The sequence below is a fragment of the Chinchilla lanigera genome, unplaced genomic scaffold, assembly GCF_000276665.1.
Source record: "Chinchilla lanigera isolate Chin_1 unplaced genomic scaffold, ChiLan1.0 scaffold00033, whole genome shotgun sequence".
NCBI lineage: Eukaryota > Metazoa > Chordata > Mammalia > Rodentia > Chinchillidae > Chinchilla > Chinchilla lanigera.
The window spans coordinates 16,022,959-16,048,759 of NW_004955434.1; the positions used below are offsets into that span (position 1 = coordinate 16,022,959).

General features: G+C 39.3%; 1 protein-coding gene and 1 pseudogene across 1 annotated transcript in view; one reads left to right on the forward strand and one right to left on the reverse strand.

Annotated features, from left to right (window-relative positions):
- Positions 1–12,097, forward strand: part of Lurap1l (leucine rich adaptor protein 1-like) — a 39,507-nt gene extending 27,410 nt beyond the window's left edge. Inside the window, exon 3 of the mRNA XM_005388690.2 lies at positions 11,357–12,097. Within this exon, the coding sequence (XP_005388747.2) occupies positions 11,357–11,731 (375 nt within the window). The 3' untranslated portion in view covers positions 11,732–12,097. The remainder of the gene's footprint in view (positions 1–11,356) is intronic.
- On the reverse strand, positions 9,947–11,350 carry LOC102015234 (annotated as a pseudogene).
- Positions 12,098–25,801: the final 13,704 nt, after the last annotated feature.

Genomic DNA, 25,801 nt, shown 5'->3' on the forward strand with positions numbered 1-25,801 from the left:
AAAAAAAAAAAGAAAAAAGTAAATGAAATGAACAGACACTTCACAGAGGAAGAAGTGCAAATGACCAACAAAAATGCATGAAAAAATGTTCAACAACTCTGTCCACTAGAGAGATGCAAATTGAAACAGGATTCCATTTTACTAAGATTTCATTTAACTCCACAAAGAATGGCAGTTATCAAGAAGCAAAAAAAAAAATAGGGGCTGGGGATTTAGCTCAGTGGCAAAAGCACCTGCCTGACAAGCGCAAGGTCGTGAGTTCGGTTCCCGGTACCGGAGAAAAACAAAACAAAACAAAACAAAAAAAAAAGAAGAAAAAAAAAACAAAAAACAAAAAAAACAAATGCTGTCATGGCCGTGATGAAAAGAGAACCCTCCTGCACTGCTGGTGGGAATGGGAGTGTAAACTAGTACGGCCATTATGAAAGTTAGCGTGGAGATATCCCAAGGAACTACAATTAGAAATTCTATATGACCCTGCTAACCCCTGCTAAGTGTCTTCCCCAAAGATCTGAAGACATAATATTACGGTGACACTTTCCTAGCAATGTTTGTAGAAGCACAATTCCTAATAGCAAAATCCTGGAAACAGCCTGGATACCAATCAACAGATGATTGGATAAAGAAGATGTAGTATCTGTACATAATGGAATATTACTCAGCTACAAAGGGCAAATTTGAGACATTTGTCAGAAGTGTATGTTGAGTGAAATACATCGGGCACAGAAACTTGAATGTCATATGGTATGTCTCATCTGAGTTAGGCAAAGTACAAACTAAGAAATAAAGGAAAGGGAACTAGACAAAGGGATGGATCGCTTGCAGATGGGACAGGGTCCAGGGGACCAAGCATGAGTGGTGAGAGGGAGGAGATGAGGAAATAGGTACAGTGAAGGTATCCCATGAGAAGGTCCTAATAACCTCAATGAATGCGGACATTACATGCCATAAACATGAACTAAGATTAATATCAACAAGAATGAAAAGAGGGAGAGGGGAACTAGAGAAGGAGGGAGGGAGGGGGAAGGAAAGGGGTTAAAAAAAGAAAGAAACTACATTATGTATGTGTACCAGCCCCCCAAGATGACTGCAGAATACATGAACTGCAAACACGCACTAACAGAAAATACGATGCAGCCACTTTATTCATCACATCTGGCACCATGTGGCTTCAGAACGTAAAATAGCCTTGATAGTGCAACAGAAATCATTTGCAAAAAATCACTTCCAGAAATGCTTCAGAAAGTGATATGAATTTTGGGAAAAGTATTCTTAAAGCAGTATTTTGAGGGAGATTAATTATAATGGATCTTTTATGCAATATTTTTAAAAATCTAAACTCATACATATTTTTTGATTACAGTTTGCATTTCCTCAGCAGCCCTAGCTTATCACTGAATAACTCTACATTATAAAGCTTAGTATTTATAATGATGGCCTCTTACCATATGGGTGTGTATGATTTTGTTTACTAGGGTGGAGAAGTATGCAGTATATTTTAGCTATAAATTCATCAAAATTTATCAAAATATGAAAATGTAAATGCTCAACTTGATTATTCATTTTCTCAGTAAATTTTATGGTTCAATGATGCTGAAAGTATAATCTATAGTTAGTACTTGAAATTTTTCCAAGAATACAGTAATTTTACTCTAAATAATTTGTATTTACCTCTGATTCTATTCAGTTAATCATGTGTAGAAAAATAAAATCATGTGTAGAAAAGTAAAAGCCTTGTAGGGTGAAATGAGAGTCTTTAATCTGCATGTCACAAAATGCAATATATTAGATAATATCTTCATTCTGCACCATTTCAATGTTGTACTAAAGCCAATGCCTTACTGGAGAGGTGACTGTTTATTAAATTTTCAGGAGTTTTTTTAAAAACTAGTTATTAATCAGAATCATTATTGAAATTACATATATAAATCTGCAATTTAGTAAATTATATTTAAAACAAGGGTAATAAGTACCCAAAATTATTTGCTTCCTATTATTTGACTATTTTTTATTACAAGAAATTTTAAGTTACACAAAATATCATAGCTAAAGGATGAAAGCATATACCTAAACATGAAAATATTATATTTACTGCATTATCAACCCCATAATTTATGAGAGCTCATTGGTAGTTGGAAATTGACCATGATAGGCATATTTACCCCATAGAACTTGTTAAACACTATATATAAGGACTTGAATTTTATTTTGTTGATTCTAGATGTAAGACAGTGATGGAGATAATTTTAGTATTATAGATTAAACTTGAAAAGTTTAGGATAACACTAGTTGTTGCATTGCTCATAGTAAAAAAGAAAGGAAGGGAAGGGAAGGGAAGGAAGGGAGGAAGGAAGGAAAGAAGGAAGGAAGGAAGGAAGAGAAAAAGAAAGAAAGAAAAAACATCTCTATGTATTCAAAACATATTATCCAACTCATCAAAACATGTGTTCATATAACTGTGAATCAGTAAAGTTCTGGCATAACTAATGATGAGGCCAAAAAAGGTTTCACTTTAATGAATATAACTTAATGAAGATAATTTAATGATAGATCACATATTAAATTTAATGATTAAAAACTATGCAGTTTTCATTCAGCGAGTTGGGATCAACTCTATTTGTGAAATCCTGTTTGAACTGCAGCTGTGTGTTGGACATCCAAGAGTTCACTGAGAAGGAACCAAAGCCTTCTCTGACAACCAATTAGTTATATGAAATTTATAATAAAACTTACTTGATATTTTATTATTACAAAGTGTGCTACACATCTTCAGTGTAAGCACAGTTTATATAACCTTTATGTATATGGAATGATTTGGATTTTGAAGTCCCCCAAAGCCCCATGAACTAAAGGGTTAACCTCCGTCCCGTGATGCTGTTTGGAGGTGGAAGAATAATCAGGTTGTTAAAGGAATGACCTTGAAAGAAATATCGGACCCCAGTTTCTCCCCGCTTGCTCCTGGTGGCTGTGAGGTGAGCCGGCCTTCTCTGGCACACACATCCTCCATGATGGACTGAGGCGCCAAAGGCCCAGAGTGGTAGGGACCATGAATGATGGACTGCATCCTCCGAAACCATGAGCTAACGTCCTTATAAATTGTCTCAAGTGTTTTCTCACAGTGATGGAAGGCTGACTAACGTGTATGTATATGCATACGTAGATTTTTTTTCTAGGGAGCAGATTGCTGAACATTCTCTGACATACTGCCCTGCACTTTTCCCTTACAATGTAAGCATGGCCGCTACAGGTCACTGAGGAGCACATCCCTGCACTGCAGTCTTCTATGTGAAAAAAAATATGTTAAATTCAAAATTGGAAAAATGCAGACTATGTAGTGCAGATCAGTGGACACACTTCCCTGGCCTGTGTCCTCTGTGAATCAGGTTCTCTGCTGTGCTTGTGAGTATATGCTTTTGTCAAACCATTCTGCATCAGTTTTGGTCCAGGTGATTTACATACAAATAATTCTGTCACCTTAGCCACAATGATACTTTGCACATGCGTGTCGAAAGCACTCAGAGAAATAATTTTCACTGCATTAGAATGTGGAAAAGGAGTGACATGACAGGTATTCAGGTGTCAATTTGACCTACAACTTGATGTGATAGAGTGAGAAGCTGCATGCCTTATTTAGTAATCAGAAGGCTCCTCTGAAAATGCTGCGCAGATCCCGTGAGCACACCTAGCGACATCAGGAACTTGAGATTCGTGGGAGACGCATGTGCCCCTTTCAGATACACAGATGCCACAGTGCGGTGGATCAAAACATTAGTCGGTAGCTTTGCTGATGAAAGTGTTTTTAAGTTTGTAGTTTAGTCTTTGGGGAAATTACACTTCTGTATGGTTTTGGGAAAAGAGTGAACCGTTTTAGTTATTTTCAATTCAACTTATAAACAACACAAATGGAGAAAAAGTTGACTGATGTAAAAATAGATTCCTCTGTTGTCCAACTAGAAAATTTCACTGTAAATTTTGAACTGAATGAGAAAGCAAAGGAATGCTTTGCAGAAGGGGCAGCAGTGACTTCTGTGTGCCTGCAGACTTTTCTTCTGAAGATTCCAAACCCGAAGCAGTAGCAGAAGTCTTGTACAGTGTCTCCTCAGATGACAGAAAGACAGTAATGTCCTTCTGGATTTTCTGAGGAAACAGAAGAGTGCTTTATAAATATGGCTACTGTACAACTGGCGCATGTTGGAAATTTCAGGCACAGGTGGGTAGAACATCATCTGTGATCATCAAACTCAGGAATGGTAAATTTGCAAAGGGAGCAGATTTTTTCTTGAGATTATGCAAAGGGAACATGCAAATAAACTGGAATCAGCTGCTGGAAACAGTATTCAAAGTGTCGTTACCAGTGGCGTCTTCAGTTTGTGCTTTAAAATATGTAAATGTTATGTATACATGGCGAAGAAAAAGAGACCTTGTCAGAACTAATCTCGGTTTCCTAAAGTACAAATCAGGAAAAATGCTGATTGCTTACTCCTAATTAGAAACCAGGGTTAGAACATCACATTAAAAGGCATGCCTGTCTCCAATAACTTCCTTATTGACTTTCAAAGATGTCTTTATTCTTCTAATTCAAATTACAGCTTGCAGGCCATTAGGGATTTATGCCATGCATATTTTGAATGTTACAATATGAAGGTGTAACTGGGAGATAGCTTACTTTTATGTTTAGTTGACATGCATAAATAAAAGAATACCAAGAAGTAGAAGCGTTTACGAGGGGCTTGATTGCAGGGTGTTACCCAAGTGTCCAGTGAAGCAAGATAGAGTGAAAAATGTCCCTATTTGGAAGCTACATTCGGCAGCCCATGTGCACATGAAAGTCAAGTTATAGACATATTAAAATGCTGTCAACATTTATCTTGAGATATAAATATAATTTTAAACCCACATGATGAGAGCACAAATTATTATTATTGTGACATAATTTCTGATAAGGTAACTAAAATCATGTAGAACTTCAACTGGCTTTAGCCAGAAGCAGCCTCCAGTTTTGTGCTCAAGATACTGACCAGCAAAACTGTTCTATCACCTCTATGGCCTGCGTGATTTTCTCATAGCAAAAACAGTTTAGCAATCAAGTGACCACAAGAGACACAAAACATAGCAGCATTGGAGGGAAATCATACAGAATCTAAAGAATGTTTTTATCAAATCACATCTAAAATGCAACCTCAATATGAAATGCAGACAAAAGTACTAGATAAACTCCCAAATTCAGTTCAGTCTTTTTTTTTTTTTTTTTTTTGTCTTTTTGAGACAGGATCTTGCTATGCAGTTCAGGCTGGCCTTGACCTCACTATGTAGCCCAGGCTGGTCTCAAACTCGCAACAATCCTCCTGCCTCAGCCTCCCAAGTGCTGGGATTACAAGCGTGTGCTACCATGTCCAGCTGGGTTCAGCCTTCACTGGGGGAAGTTTGTCTTTGTTAGCAGAACTGCCTGAAGACCTTCAATGGCCCTGTAGTTCACGAAGATCGGAATAAAACCCCACGATTTTTTCCTTCATGCGTAAGGAAACTGAGGTCCCGTATGTCCAGCCACTAACAGTGCCAGTGACAAACTGAGACCCTACGCCACATTTTTCATACAGCACCACAAAAGAAGTCAACTTGATTAGCATTTCCCGATTCATTGGAAGTTTGAACGTATTCTTTCTTGGATTCTACCATGTCACTTCATACTCTTTGTACATTCTTACTCATTTTCTCCTTCGTTTTCTTTTGTACTGGGGATTGAACTCATGACTTTCCCACTGAGCTGTAGCCCCAGCCATTTTTTTATGTTATATTTTTATTTTGAGACAGGCTGTCACTAAGTCTCTTAATTTCACTAGGCATCACCTGAATGTTTTGTTCTCCTGACTCAGTCTCTGGAAGTGCTGGGATTACAGGACTGCCCCAACATGCTTAGCTAAGTTGTATTATTTCAGTGCTGAGATGACAGCTTGCAAGAAAACACAGATCTAGTAAAGTTTACTATTAGGAATATTTGCTCTTTCAAGATCCCTCATTTCTCACTCTGTCATAGACCCAGTCACCACTTGTCAAATTGATATAAAGTTTTAGGACAAACCCCCTGTGTCACAGGAGTGAATCACGAGAGACTGAGCGCGAGGAAGAGCCATGGTGTACAAACTGGACGAACGAGAGAGACAGAGAGCAGGAAGAGACATTGCATCTCTTTGCATCAGTCGGTCTGTGCACATTTTGGAGAGGGTGCAATGTCCTGTTTGTTCCTTGTTTCAATTGTTTCACCAAGTGTTTACAGAACACCTCTGCTGTGCTAGAACCAGTTATCACCTCTGAGCAAACAGATGATGTTTGCGTGCGACTCACTTCTAGGCATCCACTTCCTTTCCGAGGTACGGGCTGTACTTTGTAAGTTTAAGATAGGAAGAATTAGACTGGTTATTCGGTGTCCAAATGCTGAGAATGACTAGAAAATGAACTACATGCTAGGAATGCTGTGCCACTGAAATGTCCCTTCCTGAGCTACCACTGTTCTTCCTCCCAAGTGAGGTATCACTGACCCACAGAAAAGCCGCAGGCTCCTTTCCAGGAGAGCAGTTTGATTCAAAGCTGCTAATTCAGACGTTGGACAGATCCCGATTGAGTACCTACTAGGTACAGAAAAGCTGTCTTCTTGTACCTAGCATAGAGTAGTGACACAGACGGACCACATCCTCTACCTTCCGTGATTCCTCCATGCACACTGGAGGACAGAAAATGAGTTAAAGAATAATAAGCAGGATGATTTTGACTTGTCATGGACATTATGAAGTAAACGATAGACATGGAAGCGTAATGAACTGAGTGCGGGGATTCAGAACCACGATTGATCGGGAATGGGCTCTCCGGTTAAACTTAAACCTCCACGAGGGTCTCAACTCTAAGTATCCTCAGCGTGGTCACAGGGCTCCCTGAGACCCCAGCAAAAAGCTTCATGCCACCAGGACAAGACAATTCTGTTCTTTTTTCTTTTTTTTTTAAGAGTAGAAAGAATTTATTGAGAGAAAGAAAGCTTCTGTCTGAGAGAGACAGAAAGGAGGAGAATTCTGTTCTTGATTCATGGCTAAGCATCAGATAGTCTACTATGAAGTACCCCAGCGGGAAAGGCAGGCAGCTACTGGAGGCAGAGGCAACATGGGATTTAGTTCTTTGGCTGATCTTACTTTCAAGGGACAGCAGTAGGGTCACTGCACCTTAGTTTGTGGAGGAGGCCATCTGCAGCCGCAAGGGCACCTGGTAACAGCTCTTGGTAGTAGCAACACCTGGCCGTGTGGGCTGAGGTGCCGTGCGCCCCCACAGAGGGAAGCTGTTTACTCTCCCTGGAGGACACCGGGTTTACACAATTAGATCCATAATCATTATCAGCCAGATCAACACCTTCTAGTTGACTTGACTTTCATCATCTTCCCCCAACAATGGTTCAATAGCCCATGAAATTCAGCCCTCAGAAGCAAAAGATTTTCTTATTTAAATAAATCATTTCATGGTCAAAAGTAACTGTTATTATTTCATAACCCCTCTTATTGCCTAATAAAATGGGAAAAAAGCTTGTATTTGATGTAGCCACTGTGTAAGACAAAAAGTACTGACAGAAAAATTATTCTAAGTATGCTTTTAGCCCAGAGTGACGCAAGGTCTGAGAGCATATCACTTATTCTTACAAGCTTAACTTTCACAGATCCTAAAGTTATGACTATCTTTTGGAATCAAAGACCATAAACTATGGATAAAATGGCTTCTTTCTTTAAGGGGCTTGTGCTTAGTTGAAGAAAAAGCTACACATTTATCAGGACAAGTATAAGACAGTGCAAAATTGAGCTCTGTGGTGAGCTACAAACCAAGCGGGCTGTGGTGGGTAAGCGACCTGCCGAGAGACTGGGATCAGCAAGCAGTGCTTGATGGAGGAAGCAGGGATGCAAGGATGAGAGGATCTGGAGAGGAAGAGTGCGGAGCATTTTGAGTGAGTGGAATCAAAGTTCGTGCCGAGACCTGGACCTGGACCAAAGCACTTTCACGGGACAGGGTGGGGATATGAACACACACAGCTGTAGTCCATTTGGGGAGCTGCTGGGAAACGGCCAGATGAATATTGCACCATGTTGTCATAGGCACAGCAAGTTTCACAGCTCCAGATTCCTGCGGAGGAATTTTGTAAAAGTTTGACTCACACTGATACTCTGCCCTCCTCAGTGGACCTAGGCACACTGTTGGTGATTTGTAAATATTTGTATTATCTGTACCTTGAACGGTGTCAGGATGGCTCATCGGGGGTCTGGGTGGATTTGAACATAAAGACTGCCAGGAAGCATCACCCTCAACAGAAGTCATTACAAGGTCATTTAAACATTATCTTAGAGAAGCATCTCAAGGTTAATTAAGTGCACATCCTTCAGGTGATAAACTCTTCAGGGAAACATAATTTCCACTGTTACTATTGCCACAATTTATTTTTGTTTTTTTTTTTTTTCAGAGAAGATGAGGATCTGAGAGAAGTTAAAATTCTTTAAATTATAGTTTAGGCTTCCTGTCATTATACTTTCATTGTTTTTAAACCTACAGTCCTATATTGGTTGGAGTCCTTAGTAGAAATGTCATCTCTCTTAATGTTTTTTCATCATGGTCACTCAAACCAAAGTTCAACTTCAGTTATGGATTAACTCCACCAGGAAATATTTTTATATGAATGCATACTGCTGAAAACAATAGGCTCTTTTTTCTCTTATGGCCTGAGTCATTCAAGAATGAGCACCTTTGATAATTCTACAAACACACAAATCTGAGTTAGCCCTGAATCTTAGAGAATTGACATGGCTCATCCTTTTGGATTAATGGCCTAAGTGAAGGAACAGGAAGAAAATCCATTTTCAAACCAAAATGAATGTGAATAGGACCTCTAGTGGCCAACACATCCCAGTTTACCTGTCTAGGCCTTGGAATCTATAGGATCCACATCTTTCAGTCCAGCGCAAACAGGCAATTTTGAGCAACCTTAAGCCTCCTTCCTTAAGCCCACTGCACACTAGTTGGCAGGAAATGTTCCCGTTGATCTTTGGGGCATGCAGAGACTTTCCCTTGTGGTTTTGGAGATAAATTTCTCCAAAGTGATTTAAAAGTTCAGAAGGACCTCATACCTCAACAGCCTGTAAGAGTTCTAGAACTTTCTCATATCCCAATTTTGATCAGTATGCTCTTGATGTATCTGAAACATATCATCAGATGCACAGGAACATTTGTGCACTTCACCTTGTAAATTGGATCATCCCAGTGGCCTAACACCCTTTTAGATTCAGAGAATAGTAGGGCGATTCATTCATATGAGCAGAAGCACTATTCACTGCTATTTGTGTTGATAGAGTCATAAAAAATATAGGGTTTACACCTCAGTGAAAGGAGTCACTGATAAAGAGGTAATCTGCTATTTTTCACAACCCTTAGGCTGTAACTACTGGGTAGATCTTTCTTGCATATCTTTGTTTTCCTGAGAAACCACTTTGAAGATACCACCATGTATTGTAGCAGCCATTGATAATTTCCTCCCAATCTGTCCATAACTCTGTAATGTTTCTATTGTTCCTATGCTATTTTGTAAATGGATATATGTTTATTACTGTGTGTTTTCAGCAACCATTGAGAATAGTCAATGATTATTTAATTGATCACTCATGTATAGCTCTATTGTTTTCCCTAGAAACCACTTTGAAGAAACCCACATACAGTACAACAACCACTGATAATTTCCTACCATTTTTGTCTGTAACTCACTGTTATTTGTCTATTTGTTTTCCTGAGAAACTGTCTTGAAGATACTAATAGGTAAAATAACAACCATTGATAATGTCCTACCACTTTGTCTGTAATTTGGTAAATCCCTCTATTACTATGTTATCCTTCTTTTACTCTTTTTAATAAATTATATATATATATATATATATATATATAGAGAGAGAGAGAGAGAGAGAGAGAGAGGGCTTTTCTGTACTCTTAACTCTTTTCTTAGGATTTCAGTTTTTTCATTTTACATTGAGAATAAAACAATGCCTCTACATCCGTGTCAGATTTTGCTAATACTGCATTTTTATAACAATGCCTGGAACATTGTTGCTCAATAAATAGAAGTTTCTGATGATGCTGAGGGTAATTCCTTAATTTTAACACATTCATCCTTTTCCCATCTTTCAAGATCCACAGACACGTTCCCATGCAAACATAGAAAAACTATTACTTGGGCCAGAAAGGACACATTTCTTTTTTTGAAGGAACCACGTCTTTATTTTGAAACGATATGTGGCCTCCTAGTGGTAGGAATGCACTTCTGCCTGCGAGGGAGGGGAGCAAGTGACTGGCCACACAGGAGCTCTCAAGGTGAGGTGGGGGCCTGGCAGGTGCACATGTCAGCTCAGACGCTTAAGATGTGCTTCAGGAAGGCCTCATGGTTGATGCAGCCGTTGCTACCTCATGTCTTGCCAGAACAGTCTCCGCCTCCTCCTCAGTCATCTTCTCTCTGAGAGTGGTGAGGACGTGTCTGAGCTCTGAACCCATGACTTTGCTGTTTCCCTCCTTGTCAAACACCCGAAGCCGCTCCCAGTAGTCCTCATAAGTGCCTTGATCCCGGTTTTTGGCCACTGCCTGGAGCATGGGCAGGAACAGCTCAAAGTCCACACGTTGAGACTTCAGCTCATCACTCTTGGTGTTCCCCAGACCTTGAGCACCTCGGCGTTGGTGGGGTTCTGGCCCAGGGCCCTTATCACGACCCCACACTGGCTGCACAGGATCTTGCCATCAGCTGCTCAGTCCAACAGCTCAAAGGCCTCCTCGAACTCCTCCAGCTGGTCCTTGTTAAACTCGATCGCCACTTTGGAGAGATGGACAGGGGGCTCCTGGGTTCTCACAGCGGCCTGGGGGACAGCTGGCTTGGCCTTGGTCTTGGCTGCTGGCTTGGGAGCAGGCTTGGACATGAAGGGCCCTGCTGGTTTCTTCACAGGAACGCCTTTCCCGGGAGGCCTGATGTCTGGTGGCCAAAGGACAGTGTGAAGGACACATCTCTTAGCAGAGACTTTGCCATTCAGAATATTTTCAGGGAGCTTTGTTAGGTTCAAGGATGGAGTAGAAGGGTTATTGACCCTTTTGGAGCCTAGCGCATCTGACAGGAAGTGAGTTCTATGATTATAACTCCTGCTGTTGGTCAGCAATGAACAAAATGATCGTCAGATAAAGTGCACTCATATTTTCAGTGAACCAAAAACTGTGGGCTGCACCAGACAGGATCTCAAAAGAATTGGGGGTGTCTCCAGAATGTAGAATAACTGACACATCTTTGTCTCCTCTCCGCTCTTGTCTACAGGTTAACCTCAGAGCCACAGATGTCAGGCTCATGCGCCAGCTGCTTGTTATCAACGAGAGCATTGAATCCATCAAGTGGATGATTGAAGAGAAAGCCACTATCACCAGCCGAGGCAGCAGCCTCAGTGGCAGCCTGTGCAGCTTACTGGAGAGTCAGAGCACCTCCTTACGGGGCAGCTACAGCAGCCTCCAGGACGGCAGTGACGGGCTGGACGGCATCTCCGTGGGAAGCTATCTGGACACTTTGGCAGACGATGTCCCAGGACATCAGACCCCTTCAGACTTGGATCAGTTCAGTGACAGCTCCATAATAGAGGACTCGCAGGCGCTGCACAAGCACCCCAAATTGGATTCTGAGTACTACTGCTTTGGCTAATGATCCAGGTTTTTGCATGGGACTATTGTGCAATTAACTTGTATCTATCCTTCTTCTCTGCTGCTATATTTTTGGGGTGTTTGTTTTTAAATAAGAAAACCTTTTGAAGAAGCTTATTTTTAAACCGCTTAATGGTCTTTCTTTTGCTCCTAATACTTCTCATCTAGATTGATTTATTTTTCTCTGTTACGGCTCTATTTTTATTTATTACGATAATTTTTCTCCCTTTTACTGTAGCACAAAGAAAGGAGGGGGAAAGAATAAGCAATAAGTATGTTTTTGCTTTTGTTTTCAGAGCAAGGGGTCAGGGATTATAATAAATACTTTGCTAAATTTTACAATAAACCAAAGTCTGATAACTGTTAAGTTGATTGCTTGTGTTCTTAAATGATTCGAGATTTCATTTCCAAACTATAACAGAATATATTATTATTGGTATATTAGGTTGAATAAAATGCTTAGAACCAAAACTACCATAGTTTCTAGGCCACAATATCAGAGTGTATAATCAGAATTACTGTTAGTCACATACTTTTTCGTGACCTTATTTGAAAGCCCCCAAATATATGCAGTTTGTTTAACTAACCCTGGTATTGATACTGTAAATTAGCACTACATCAACATCAATTTTTTTGCTTTGTAATCAGTATATTAAGGAGACATTCATACATTTCAACAATTGCTTAAACTCATGCAGATTTTAATTGCTTAAACTCACACAAGCATGTGAACATGTGACTTTTTTAAACATACAGTAAAGCTATTCAGAATTTGCTATGCTATTACCATTAAATTACTCTTACTTTGGAGCATTAAGTCAAATGGGTTAAAGTAAGCCTGGAACATACCTACGGAGCACCCTCGTATATTACACATGCAAATTACCTTTCCATGTGGTCTCTTCACTCTAACTTCAAAGCTACCCAGCTGTGAAGTCACAACTCAAGGGCTTATCATGGTCCAAAGAGAAGGGTAACATCAATTTTAACTCAAATCTTAGACTTACGTGATAATATATAACATATATCATTCTACCAAACTTAAAAGAAAATTGAGATTGATTATAAAGGTGATTAGAGGAAAAGATGTCCTAAACTTAAATACATTTTGAAACTTTTCTGGCATTTTCTTATATGAATTTAGTTTCTTGGGAGTTTTTGTCTTTTTGAGATAGGGTCTCACTATCAGTTCAGGCTGGCCTTGAGCTCACTTTGTAGCCCAGGCTGGTCTTGAGCTTGAAACAATCCTCCTGCCTCAGCCTCCCAAATGCTAAGATTATAGGCATGAGCCACCACATCCAGCTTTCCTGTTTGAATTTACCATTCTGATAGGATATATAAATGTGTAGATGCACACATGCAGATGGATGGAGAGATTGATTGATACAGAGATAATATTCTTGGAGAAGCAAAATCAGTCAGTTATGAAATTCAGTATGATATTTTTTCATCCTAGGATAAATAATCTTTTAGTTTTCTAAAATGCCTGGAAGTATAACTCATGGCATATGAAAGTATTTAGTTTTGATGTGCTGCTATTAATCCTGTACATTTACCTTGATGATTCCTACTGAGGCAATTTAAGATTATAGTCCCTTTGTAATGATGTATGTTTTCTCACCACTTTCAAGTATGAATCAAAAAGCCTTCTTACTTAGAACTGAGAAATGCCCATATTCAAAAAATAAGGCATTTGGGAGAAAATATTCAAAAAATATTTTCTCCCAAATTACCTGTTGTTATATGCTCATTGCACACTTGTCAGATTTATTAGCTTTAAGACGTGTACCATTCAATTTCCAATTAAAAATTTTCAGAGCCTATATTATATATAAGTATTTTCCCTTAAACTGCTTGATATAATCTGCATAACAGCCACTTCGTGGTGTGAGAACTGTCACTCTTCTGTACTTTCCTTAGTTACCTTTTCTGTTGCTGAGATGAAATACCTGACACCCACAAGTTAATGGAGGAAAGTTTTTTCAACTCACAGTTTATAAAAGTTTCAGTCCATAGCCAGCCAGCTCCAAAGCAGGGTGGCCTGACAGAGGAGAAACAGTCTATGGCAGAGCAGGCAGATAGCAGCAAGCAGCAGCTGCAGCAGCAGCAGCAGCAGCAGAGCAGCAGACCTCCCTTTATATTCTATCCAGGCTACTCCAGACCTAGTATGGGTCTCTCCATTGTCCACACCCGGAATTATGCTAAACTGATTAGTGGACTAATCCAGCACTATGCACCTTTAATCTGTCTCACACCCTTAATCCAGATCCACATACCCTAGATCCTGCCACCTCTGAAATACCTCACCTATAACCGCATGAGGCTTTGGGGAATATCTACATATAATCCATAGCAATACTTAAGGAACCTGGGACATATAGAAGATAAGTAACTAGATCAAATAGCCCAGAAAACGTCAAAGCTAGCATTGGAATTTGGGTCTGTCTTATCACTAACAATGACACTCCATAATCTCTTTGCTAATTACTGACATTAGCAAAATGTGAAAGAGAAAGAAAATTTAATAAAAACAACAATGTAACAAACTGTTTCTTCTCTAAACAGTGGTATTCATTTTTCCCAGTTCTGAGCTTACCAAATGCTTTCTTGAAATCCCACATTCAGAGTCAGTTTCATGCCTCGTAGTGAATCAGGGAGTTGGCCGCACAGCAGCTGCTCCTAATGTGGTCCTCCCTTTCTGCACATTTTTCTTTTCAATTTAGTAAGGCTGCTTGGTTGGTTATTGTTTGGTTTCCATCTGGAATCAAACCAAGAAATTTTTTGCATGGATCTTTAAAAATCAGATTAAAATGAAAGAGTACGCATTGCGACTCAGCAGAGCAAACATCCTCAGAAAGAAGACTGGTGAATTTCAAACGGAAAGTAATGAAATAGTAATCATATGTGTACAGCACTGCAAGAAGATATCCTGAACAAGAAGAAAATGGGTGGACAGCGATTCAAAGGGAATAAGCAAATCTAACCCATTATCTTCCTAGAATAGGCTGTGCACATGAGTGTCACTTTCTGTTTTCAGATCACAGTTTCAGATTGTGAATTCATTCTGGCAAATTTCTTTTACATCTCCCCGTTCCATTCAGCCTCCCTCACTTTTGTTGATACCCACTATAATTTTCCCCTCTGTAGAAAGGAAATGAAAAAAAAAAAAAATCAAGACAATTATATGAGATGCTTATAGAATAGTTTCACTTATACATTGCTTTGGGAGGAGACTGTAATTAACATTGGCAGAATATTTGAATTTTTGACACTGTTAGTAATGTCTCAAGGTTTGTTTTGGTGCACACTTCTAATCCCAGCACTCTGGAGGCTGAGGCAGGAGGATTGCCACAAATTCAAGGCCAGACTGGGCTACAGAGTAAATCCAAGATCAGCCTAAATTACATAGTGAGACCCTGTCTCAAGAAAAATTAATGTCTCAATATTTCAGATGCTTTATATTTATTCAAACTATTTTTTGCAAAAGATAGCAAATATAAAGTATGTGTGATTTTGGGAATCACATGTACTGCAACAATTTTTCAAAGCTGATCTGACTGAGAGAAGGGATATGTAGATGAACCAGACTAATTACTAATATAATCACTGGGCTCAAGAGAATGAACATGTAGAAGGACCTCATTTTCAAGGGAAGAATCCATGTAGCTAATCTCTGACCTGGAACACTTGATGTTTGATCCCTGTCAGCACAAGGAGGAAATGGGGAAAGAATTAAAACAGAAGTATTTTTCAGAGCATTCTGCCTGCACTGAGTTACGCTTTCCCAGAGAAAATGGAATGTGCTTCAGTTACATTCATCCATTTTACGGACTTGTTAGTCATCTCATGAAAGTGAAATAATTGAACATAAAGAATTCAAACAAGTTAAAGCTAGCACATTTTTGACATTTTGTAATAATGCAACTCTGTATGACCACCCAACTCAGAAATCTTAAACACAAGGAATTTCCATTGTTTATCTGGCCAGCCAACCCCAAATTACATAGTATAAAATTTTAATTATCTTCAGCATTTAAAAATGCAGAGAAGGTTCCTTGTTAGTGGATGGACTGGAGAGGCATTTGGATCACAACGAAGAACTTCAATTCCGGTGTCTGTTTCTCCAATTTCATCAAAACACAATCACCTGCGTAGTGCAAAACCAAACACTTACTTCCAGATCCTCATCTTACTGATATCACCCCATAGCTTGAGACGTTTGATCTTTCCTTTTGGAAGAAACATCTGCACTTGGCTTCTGAGACCTCCCCTTCTCTTAGATTCCCTCTTTCTCCACATTCTGATTGTTTCGAAGCCCCACTGCTGGATTCTTGTTCATTTTTTTTGACCTCCAAACACAAAAATATCTTGAGGACAATTCTCTTCTAAAACAGAAATCTGTTCTACTTCCCAGCTGTAAATGTCACCTGGGTACTGAGATTTCTAAATGTATATCTTGTGCCCCAGTCTGTCCGTAACTCAGCTCCTATGTCCACTTACCTGATAGCATCTCTACTTGATGTCTGATAAGCGCCTCTATTTGGGCAGACCTAAAACTTTTCAGTCTTTTTTCTAGTTTAGCAAATGTGTCTCCCTCTTCTCATCAACTTCTCAGCCCAAATTCTTGAAGGTTTTTTTTGTGTTGTTGTTTTTGTTTTTTTGAGACAGTGTCTCACTGTGTGGTTCAGGCTGGCCTTGAACTTGCAGTGATCCTCCTGCCTCAGCCTTCCAAGTGCTGAGATTATAGGTGTGAGCTACCGTGCCCAGCAGAAGTCATTCTCAGTTGCTTTCTTTCCCTCACATAGCATCCAAATCATGAGCTCCACTGGAGAAACAGACTCAGAATGCTGCAAATTCCCATCACAACCTCTGCTGCCCCCCCCCAGTGACCACCACTTCTCCCCAAGATTATTGCAGCAGCCCTATCTTGCCTCCTTACTTTCATCCTCCCATTCCCACAGTTAGTGCTCAGCACAGCAGAACAATGGTGCACGAGTCAGAGTCTGTTAGCCTCTGTGTCGGACTTGTGCTGCATTTCCATCTCTCCCAGAGTCCAGTCCCAATTATCAGACCCTGTGAAATCCCACGCAATCTGTCACCCTTCTGCCAGCTGACCGTGCCTTCCGTTGCTCTCCCGTCTCTCACAAAAGTGCATTTCCCGCCTTCTTGTTCCTAAAGAACCTCAAATCCAAGCACGTTCCAACCTCAGCATCTTTGCATATCTCATTGCTTCTTTCTTTTTTTTTTTTTTTTTTTTTTTGGTACCGGGAATCAAACTCATGACCTTGCACTTGCCAGGCAAGCACTTGTGCCACTGAGCTGTATCCCCGGCCCCTCACTGCTTCTTTCTCAACTGTTCTTCTGTGTATTTCTACAGTCTTGATTCTCCAGTTCTTCATGGTCTCCAAGCAAGCAACACCCTGTGTGACAGCTTCCAAGGCACCTCTGCGTCCTCACTCTGGCTTGTTTCTCTTCACAGCCGTTTTCCGTCATCTAACACATATGCTTGTGCACACTCGCTGTTTCCTTGCCAAGCATGCAAGGTCTCTGAAAGCGGGGACACTCTTTTGTTGACCGCTGTATTTCCCATCACCTGGAAGTGTATCTGTCACATAGTAGACACCAAATTAGCATTTTCTTTAAACATTTGCTGAGTGCTTTCTAGATACCATGCAGTGGCTGTGCTGTGTTTCCGTGGTACAAAGGTGGACGAAGTATGCACCACACCCTGAAGGAGCTCAAGCGTCTAGCATGTTTCTCTGCTAAGAAGAATGCCTTTTCCTCCCACCTCCAAAGATGTCCATGATCTTCCCAGTGAGTGGAACCTCTGAATATGTTACCTTGCATGCAAAGGAGACTTTGAAGATGTGATTAAGGATCTTGAGATGGGATGATGATCATGGACTGACCAGAAAGAGAGAAAGAGAGAAGGAGAGGGAGAGGGAGACAGAGAGAGGTGGGGGAGAAGAAGGGGGAGGAAGCAGAAGCAGAAGAAAAAGAAGAAGAAAGGAAGAAAGAGAGGGGGAAGGGAAGAGGGGAGAGGAGAAGAGAAAAGAAAAGGAGAGGACAGGAGGGTAGTGCGGGTGAGAGAGGAGCGGAGGAGAGAAGGGAGATGTTGCTAATATTGTACTGCTAGCTGTGAGGCTAGAAGAGGCAATAGCCAAGGCCATAGCAAGGCACAACTTCTCTTTCTTATAGAGAGCCCTTCCCAGTCCTCATAGCAGCCCAGGAATTTTGTATGTGTAATTCCATGAAAAGTTGTTGGAATTCTAGCGAATTAATTCCAACCTACCACTCCAGTGCAAACCACAGTGAGAATAAAGACACTAAGGCATATTTGTAGCTGTCGGGAACCAAGAGGTCCTAAGTCCAGCCACAGGGGTGGCTAACTGGAGCAAAGACCTGACCCAAAGCCAAACCCGGGTTTTATTCATTCATGAAGAAGGGAGTGGCTCAAGGATGAGTGACTGTGAGAATGGCGGGAAGTAGGTAAGTGCTGTGAGCTGGGCTAGGTAGGAGGCCTGAATCACCTCTGCAAGATGCAGAGAGAAGGATCTGCAGAAAGAGTAACCTGCATAACACAACTGAGGTAGCATCTGATGTTTTAGGGTCAGTGCTTCAGTTCTGATGTGTAACCTTTCAACCCCCAAGGAAGACATAGCCTCTATCTCCAGGCTGATCCCAGCCAACAGCGTGGGGCACTGGCTCACACATCCCGCCTCATGGGGGGCCGGAGGGTGTGGGGAAATGTGCTGCCATCTTCACAGACTACCATTAACACCTCAGCTAGGCTGATGTGCATTGCTTAAAGTAATTGAAGGGAGAAAGAAAAGTGCTAGCCAGAGCTGCACATATCAATACATGGAAACAGGGTCAGGCTCAGCCAAAATGGAGACAACTGCTCCTCCTTCAGGGAGAGTCGCCCAGGTGGTCCTCCGCACTTTCTCAGCGTGGCTTTAAATGACCGATACCTCAATCTTCCTCCCTTTTTATGTAATCACAGTTATCACTGTTTAAATGTTTAGTAGAACATTTTCATTAAACACTAACCCACACTCAAATAGTCTCACCTACCCCCGTGAATTATCTGTGTAGCATGCTTAGCTCAAGGCCTACTTGAGCCAAACCAGAGCTCGTACTGGAATCAAATCTATCTGTATTGGCGTGAAGTTAAATTCCAAACATTACCCGAAGTTGGCATTCCTTCAAGTCCCTAACACGGTGTGCAGCGTTTGTTTACCCAGTGTGAGAGGTAGAATTGTCAGAGGCCAAGTTTTTTCATTCTTCCCTGATGAGGGGGTCCTGTGCCAGTAGAGATACATGCATTCTTGATATCTTTAGATTATTTGCAGAGTAATTTACAATCGTTATTTTTACACCAGCCAAATCCACCTATAAATCAAATATAGTTGTAACTGTGATCTCTGCATTTCTTTCACTCTGGTGTGAGGGAGTGTCTGAGAGGAGCTTCAAGGTCCCTTGCTTTACTGCTGATGCATTCCAGCATTTTTTTTTTAAGCTTGGCCTTTTCCTCTGAGTATTTGCTTTGCAAATTTTATTAAAGAATGTGTGAAGAATTATTATCAATGACTCCTCCATCCTTGAAAATTTTATCCATCACCAAAAATGAACAGAGTTGATTATGTGTTCTGCTAGACCTTCAAGAATCTTACTTTTTTAAATTCTGAGATTATATGGTGTTGAGTATGAAAAGGTTACAAGAGGACATGCAAAATATTATCACAAATATGGAAAATGATGCAAATAGTAAGACACTGGTCAAATTGACTTTCTAAATTATGTTTCTTAAGTTTATCTCATGCACATTTATAGCATAGTGTGAATGGCTATGGTGTGAAAAAATGATGAATTCCATTTAAAATTCAAGTGATGTAATAAAGAAATAAAAAGAGACATTTTAGAGATAAAATGGTACAGTCACTAACCTACAGTTAAGAGGTAGTACGAAGTGAGAATGCATTGATTTCAGAATGGCTTTGTTCTGAAACTCTTATAAACAGCTGAGTTAGATAGAAATATTACAGGCAGTCAGACAGGGCCAGGCCCTTGAAGGAGCCAATGTAAAAGATACGTATTTGCTGTGGGCCAGACCTCAAGGCAAAGGACTAAACAAATGCACCCACATACCTCCCTAGGTATAAACTTAAGGATTAATATTCTAAATAGGTAGCAATCACCTTAAAGAGTCACTGACCAAACCCCTTACAGAAAAAGCCTCTGTTCTGTATTCATGCCCACTTGCTACATGATTTGCTTCCCTATTTGATCCCAATTTAATGAATTTTACCTGAACAATTCTTATTGGCTGACCATAGTTTTGTCCATTTTCCCCTATCGTGGACCCACCTCACCTTATTGTTTTGCTCTATAAAAGTCCCTAGAAAAGACAGTCTTGGGCAAACCAGTCAGGCCCCCTTCTGTCCCTCTCTTGGCCAGAAGCTTTCTTCCCTCAATAAATATATTCTGCTCTTAACCTCCATTGTTCCCAAAATTCATTCTTCAATTTTAGAGAACACGAACTCATCCTAGATATCATTCAGGTTGGGAGTTTTTATTTTCCTGTATCAAAACTTACTAGATTGAATTTGGAAAATAGCACTTTACTTCTTTTTGTGTCAGTTTTTCCATTAACAAAATGGGCATAATGAAACCTGGCTCAGAACCTTGTTGGACAATGAATATTAAGAAAATCCTTAAAATAACTCATGGTACACAAAATGCTTTAAAAATGATGTTGTTATCATTACAATAAATAAAGTAAAGCCATCTGTTTTATATCTGGGAAACCAGAAATTAAGACTTTCTGACTAATCATAATGTGTGCAGCTTCAGTATGTACACTGGCTCACCAATCTGATCAGCATTTCCAACCAACCTCTCTCTTAGCAAGCTCCTCTACAGAAGCTGCAGAATTAATTACATTTTGTAGTTGCCCGTGTAGCCAGCTCTGATCATGGGGCAAAATTTTGGCCAACGAGCTGTAAGCATGAATCTGACAGAGGCTCTGGAAAGTCTTTTCCTGACTGAACTGTTTATATAAGCCATTCTGGAACTCAATATTTAAGGTTCTTACGTTCTTGTTTCTACAGCAGTTGTAAAACTCTCCAGGTAAAAGGCAGCTTCTCCTATAAACCTGTTAAGATGCAGTGCTTCAGCAGAGTTGTTTTTACTCTGTCTTTAACATCACCATAATATAAGTCCATATATGTGAGTTTGGGATTTTTTCTAAACCAAACAAGTTTTCCCCCTTATAACATAAGCTTTAGAACAACAGGTCTTCAGAATGATGAGAAGGTACTAAGTTCAGATTCTATTGTTTCAAATTTAGTTTAAGGAGGCCAGCAAAAGTACATAGAGAATTATCTAGATTCCAAGATGTTCTAAAGAACTGTTAATCCGCTATCTTATTTTCCTTTGGAGTTATATTTTTAAAATGTACAAAATTTATATACTGTGTTACTTTCTTTTTTTTAGATTCTTGTGCAGATATAACACCACATAAATAATTATCTAACACTTATAAATTTATTACAGTTTAAACATAAAAGCAATATACATAAGACTAGAATCTAAAATACAGTATTACCTGACCTACTTTTTCTTACTAGTTTTGTCAAATTAAGACAATAGTAGGTGGGAAAATATGACTAGTGAAGTATATATCACTTATCATAGAGATCATATTAATTTACTAGAGATCCACCAAATGATTAATTAAAAATCTTTTTGTGATTCTATTCTCCCAAATTTTTACACCTTGTAAGACTTTGGAATATTAAAACCCTAGTGAATTTCACTGCAGGCTTCTAGTTCTAAATATTTGCCAGCAGTTAAGGGAAAAGACTTCAACTTTTTTTTTTTTTTTTGGTTTTTGGTTTTTTTCTGGTACTGGGAATCAAACTCACAACCTTGAGCTTGCCAGGCAGGCCCTGTGCCGCTGAGCTAAATCCCCAGCCCCATACTTCAATTGTTAAATGACAATACAGGCTCCCTCAGCAATCAGTGAGATGCTGTGTGTAAACACCTTCAAACCCTAAATAAGCACCAGTCACCTGTAAAAGAGGCTGAAATCTCAACCAAGCTTCCAAGATGCCTGGCTAAGTAAAAAATATTAAAACCTAGTGCCTATCAAAGAATTAGCAAAATTAGACAAGGTGAGTCTATTAAGTGCTATTTTGAAGGAATGAAAATACCACAAAAAAAGTCACTCTATTCCTTTGAGATTTCAGAACTTGAAAGCCTTACAAACTCAGTTTTGAGGTTTTTGTGCTGGAATTGAGAACAGAAGAGCAACATTTTTCACCACAAGATTATATATTAAGAGTGCAGCAAAGATTTGAATTATTAATTGCTGAGCTATGATTTGCTATTTGGGGATTACTTGAATTTGCTTTAAATTCTTTTTGTTTTTTGGTGATAGGAATTGAAATCACTTACACTTACCAGGCAGGCACTGTACCACTGAACTATATTCCTGGCCCCCAAATTAATCAATTTTTAAGTAAATACTGTGACCCATTCTCTCTTTTAATGATGTAAATACTTCCACGTTCTTACAGAGGCTTGTCTTTTTAATTATGAAAATCTACCCTAACTCGTATTGCACATTGAATCATTTTGAAAGCTCTTTAATGAATAATTTCCCTTGGATTATACTTATTCTTTAGTGTTATATTCTACCATATGCATTTGAAGGACTCTTTATTGCAAAATTATTTCCTTTCTTTGGCGTTCAAAACTACAACTTTATCTGTCCAGCATAAGAAGAAAGAAAAAAGAAGAGCCCTCTTCTTTCTCAATGAGAGGGACAAAATCACTGAAAACGTCCTAAGTCCTATGGGTTGATGAGATAATCTTTAAGATTTTATTGCTAGTAAACTTAATAGTCAAGCCAGTGTTAAAAATTTAGACAAAGTCCCAAATGCTGTTTAACAGTCAAGAACCAGAGACCAGGAAGATAGTCCAAAAGCATCCACATTAGAGAATAAACAAAGGAACAATGCCATGAGTAGACAACCTTTATAGAGGAACCAAGGAAAGCAATTTGGGTTCACTTGGGGGAAAGCCTGGCCTTCAGTCCACTATCCAAATCATCAAGCAGTTCTAATTACTAGCAGAGGCATGCCTCATGAGCAGGTTGTGACGGGTAAGCTTGATCGTGTCATCCTGACCACTGGGTAAGTGTGTGCCCCCCATTCAGTTCTCTGCTTCCTGGCTGCCCCATGCTTTTCTCTTCCATGTCCTTCCACTTTCTTGTGTCTTCCTTGGAGCCAGCTAACCATGAACTGAACCCCCTTAACCCATGAGCCAAATCAAATCTCTTCTCCTATAAGTGGTAGATGTTGGGTATTGTGCCCAGCAACAGGAAAAGAGACTAATACACAGGTCAAGCCCTATTAACTAATCATGAAATTGCTAATTCCTGCTGTTTCCATCCTTACCATCAGTTCTGCCTTTGCTAAATAAGCCTTGAGAACACCATGTCTAGGTCATTGTTTTTGCTTCTCATCCTCAAGAGTATTTTTCTCTCTGCTCTTTCTCTATCCATCCAACCCCTTTCCTCTTTGAAGGTCTGTGTTCTCCAGGTAACAATCAGTCAGTTTTCTCTAAACCAGTAGCATTCACTGATCTTGTTACTAGGTAGTTAGGTCCATAAGCTCAGGTTCATTCACGCACTACTGACAAAATCAAAGGAAGCCATTTATTTTGGTGAATAGGAAAAAGGCTGTATTCAAAGCTAACTCTGAGGAGACAGAGGGGTCTCATTTGTTTCAAATAACCATCCCATATGTAAGGGTGTGTCAAGGTCTTTTATAACAAGTAACAGAGGGGATGGGGGACAAAAGGAGACAATGAACACCTCCCAGTTGGCTTTCTCACATTCAGTCACCTTTCATTCCCTTCTTCATAGAAACAAACTGGGCCTTGACTTCTGGCTGTCAGTATCTACATAGTCTTTCCATTCATTAGGACTCAGGAATAAAGAGGGTGCAGGTTACACGCTCAGCAGGAAGAGGGTGAAGAAGCTGCTTAGTTCCAAAAGAGAAAGAAAATGACTTCGAAAGTTCCATCTTGCCACACTGGTTATAATCTCACCACATGTTTTGGTACTTAAGAATTTCCATAATACATGGGGCTGGGGATGTAGCTCAGCGGCGAAAGCGCCTGCCTGGCAAGCGCAAGGTCGTGAGTTCAGTTCCCGGTACCGGAGAAAAACCAAAAAAAAAAAAAAAAAGAATTTCTATAATACAATGAGAGAGAGAGAGGTAATGTGTATGTCTATTATATACATGTAGGCAATTTTAATTTGGGGGCCATAACTTTTTAAGTCCTCTTTGCCTAGAATATCACATTACAGGTATTTCATAATATTCTTCCTCACTTTATGTTCAACAGATATTACCAAAATTAAATTAGTTGGCTTTTTTTAAGCCACAACAAATAAATAAAATTAACTTCACTGTCAGTAAAATCAATAGAAGTATTTATATATTACCATTATTTATTTATTATTTTTATATAAATTGCCTTAAATATAGTAAAATATATGAGAACAGAAATAAAAGTTTCCAAGGAAGGAAACACTGGGAAGTTAACATTGTGGCTATAAAATCCAGCCACCAAATAAAACTTTTAAATGAATTAGATGTTAATAAATTGAACTAATAGATCAGTGTTTTTAACTCTAATTTTGTTATATGCCCTTGTCCTTTGAGATGAGACAGAAGATTACATTCAATTCACAGTGAGAAAAGCTATGTAAAATGCTGTGGAACAATTACCAAGCAGTGGATTTGTCCTACCCTAAAAAAGCTATAAACTTGAGAAATGTATAATATAAGCTTGGAAAATGGAAAACTTATAAATATGAAAACATGAGCCCATTAATTTTTATTCAGTAAAACTAAGCTGGATATGGTGTGCATGCTTGTAATCCCAACACTCTGGGAGCCTTAATTAGAAGGACTGAAAATTTAAACCCAGCCTGGGCAATTGAGCAATTTTGTGAGACAACATAAATACATACATATATACATACATACATACGTACATGAGCAGGGGATATAGTTCACGGCAAAGGACAAGGGTTTGATGCAAGGTACTGAAACAAACTAACTAAGAAGGTAAAGTAGATTGTCATACAAATAAAGGAAGAAAAAAGAAAGAAAGAAAGAAGCTGCATAAATTGCTAATGCCCAAGTAAATATGTTTATTCTTTACAATTTGAAAATATTTAAATTTGAAAAGTTTTTGCTTTGTTTTTGTTTTTTCAACAGTGTTTTTTTATTAGTCCATGTGTGCAGTCCTTAATGTTTAGGTTCCTTGTGAGGAGTTGGACCATGTACTTAACACATCTTAATTCTCTTTCCTGCCCCTTCGTCCAGCACCTCCCCCATCTCTTGATCCCCTTGCCATTTGATAAAGATCTATCTCCATAATTCCCATTATCTCTTTTTTATTTTGCTCTCTATTTATATTTTGGATTTCTCACGTAAGCGAGACCATGTGGTATTTAAGCTTGTGTGTCTGAGTTGCTTCCGTTAACATTATGGCCTGTAGGTATATGCATTTTCCTATGAGTGGCTTACATTTATCCTTCTTTGTGGCTGAGTAGTACTCCACTGGGTATAAACACATTTTCTTCATCCATTCATCTGTTCGTGGAAATATAGGGTGCTTCCAAGACTTAGCTATTATGAACTGTGCTTTTATAACCATCTATATGCATCTATCATTGTAATATGATATATGTAGCTTTTGAGAAAATACCTAGAAATAGAATAGCAGGGTCAAGTGGAAAATCTAGTTTTAGATATTTGAGGAAGCTCCATACTGATTTCCATAATGGTTGTACTCATTTACATTCCTACCCGTGGAAAGTAAAGTATGTCTCAGGATTCCTTTTGCCTGAGCCTCACTAGCATTTATTATTATTTGATTTCCTGATGATGACCATTCTTTCTGGAGCAAGATGAAATGTCAGTGTTTTTAAATTTGCATTTCTCTAATGGCCAGCCAGCAATGCTGAACATTTCTTCTTTTTTAAAAT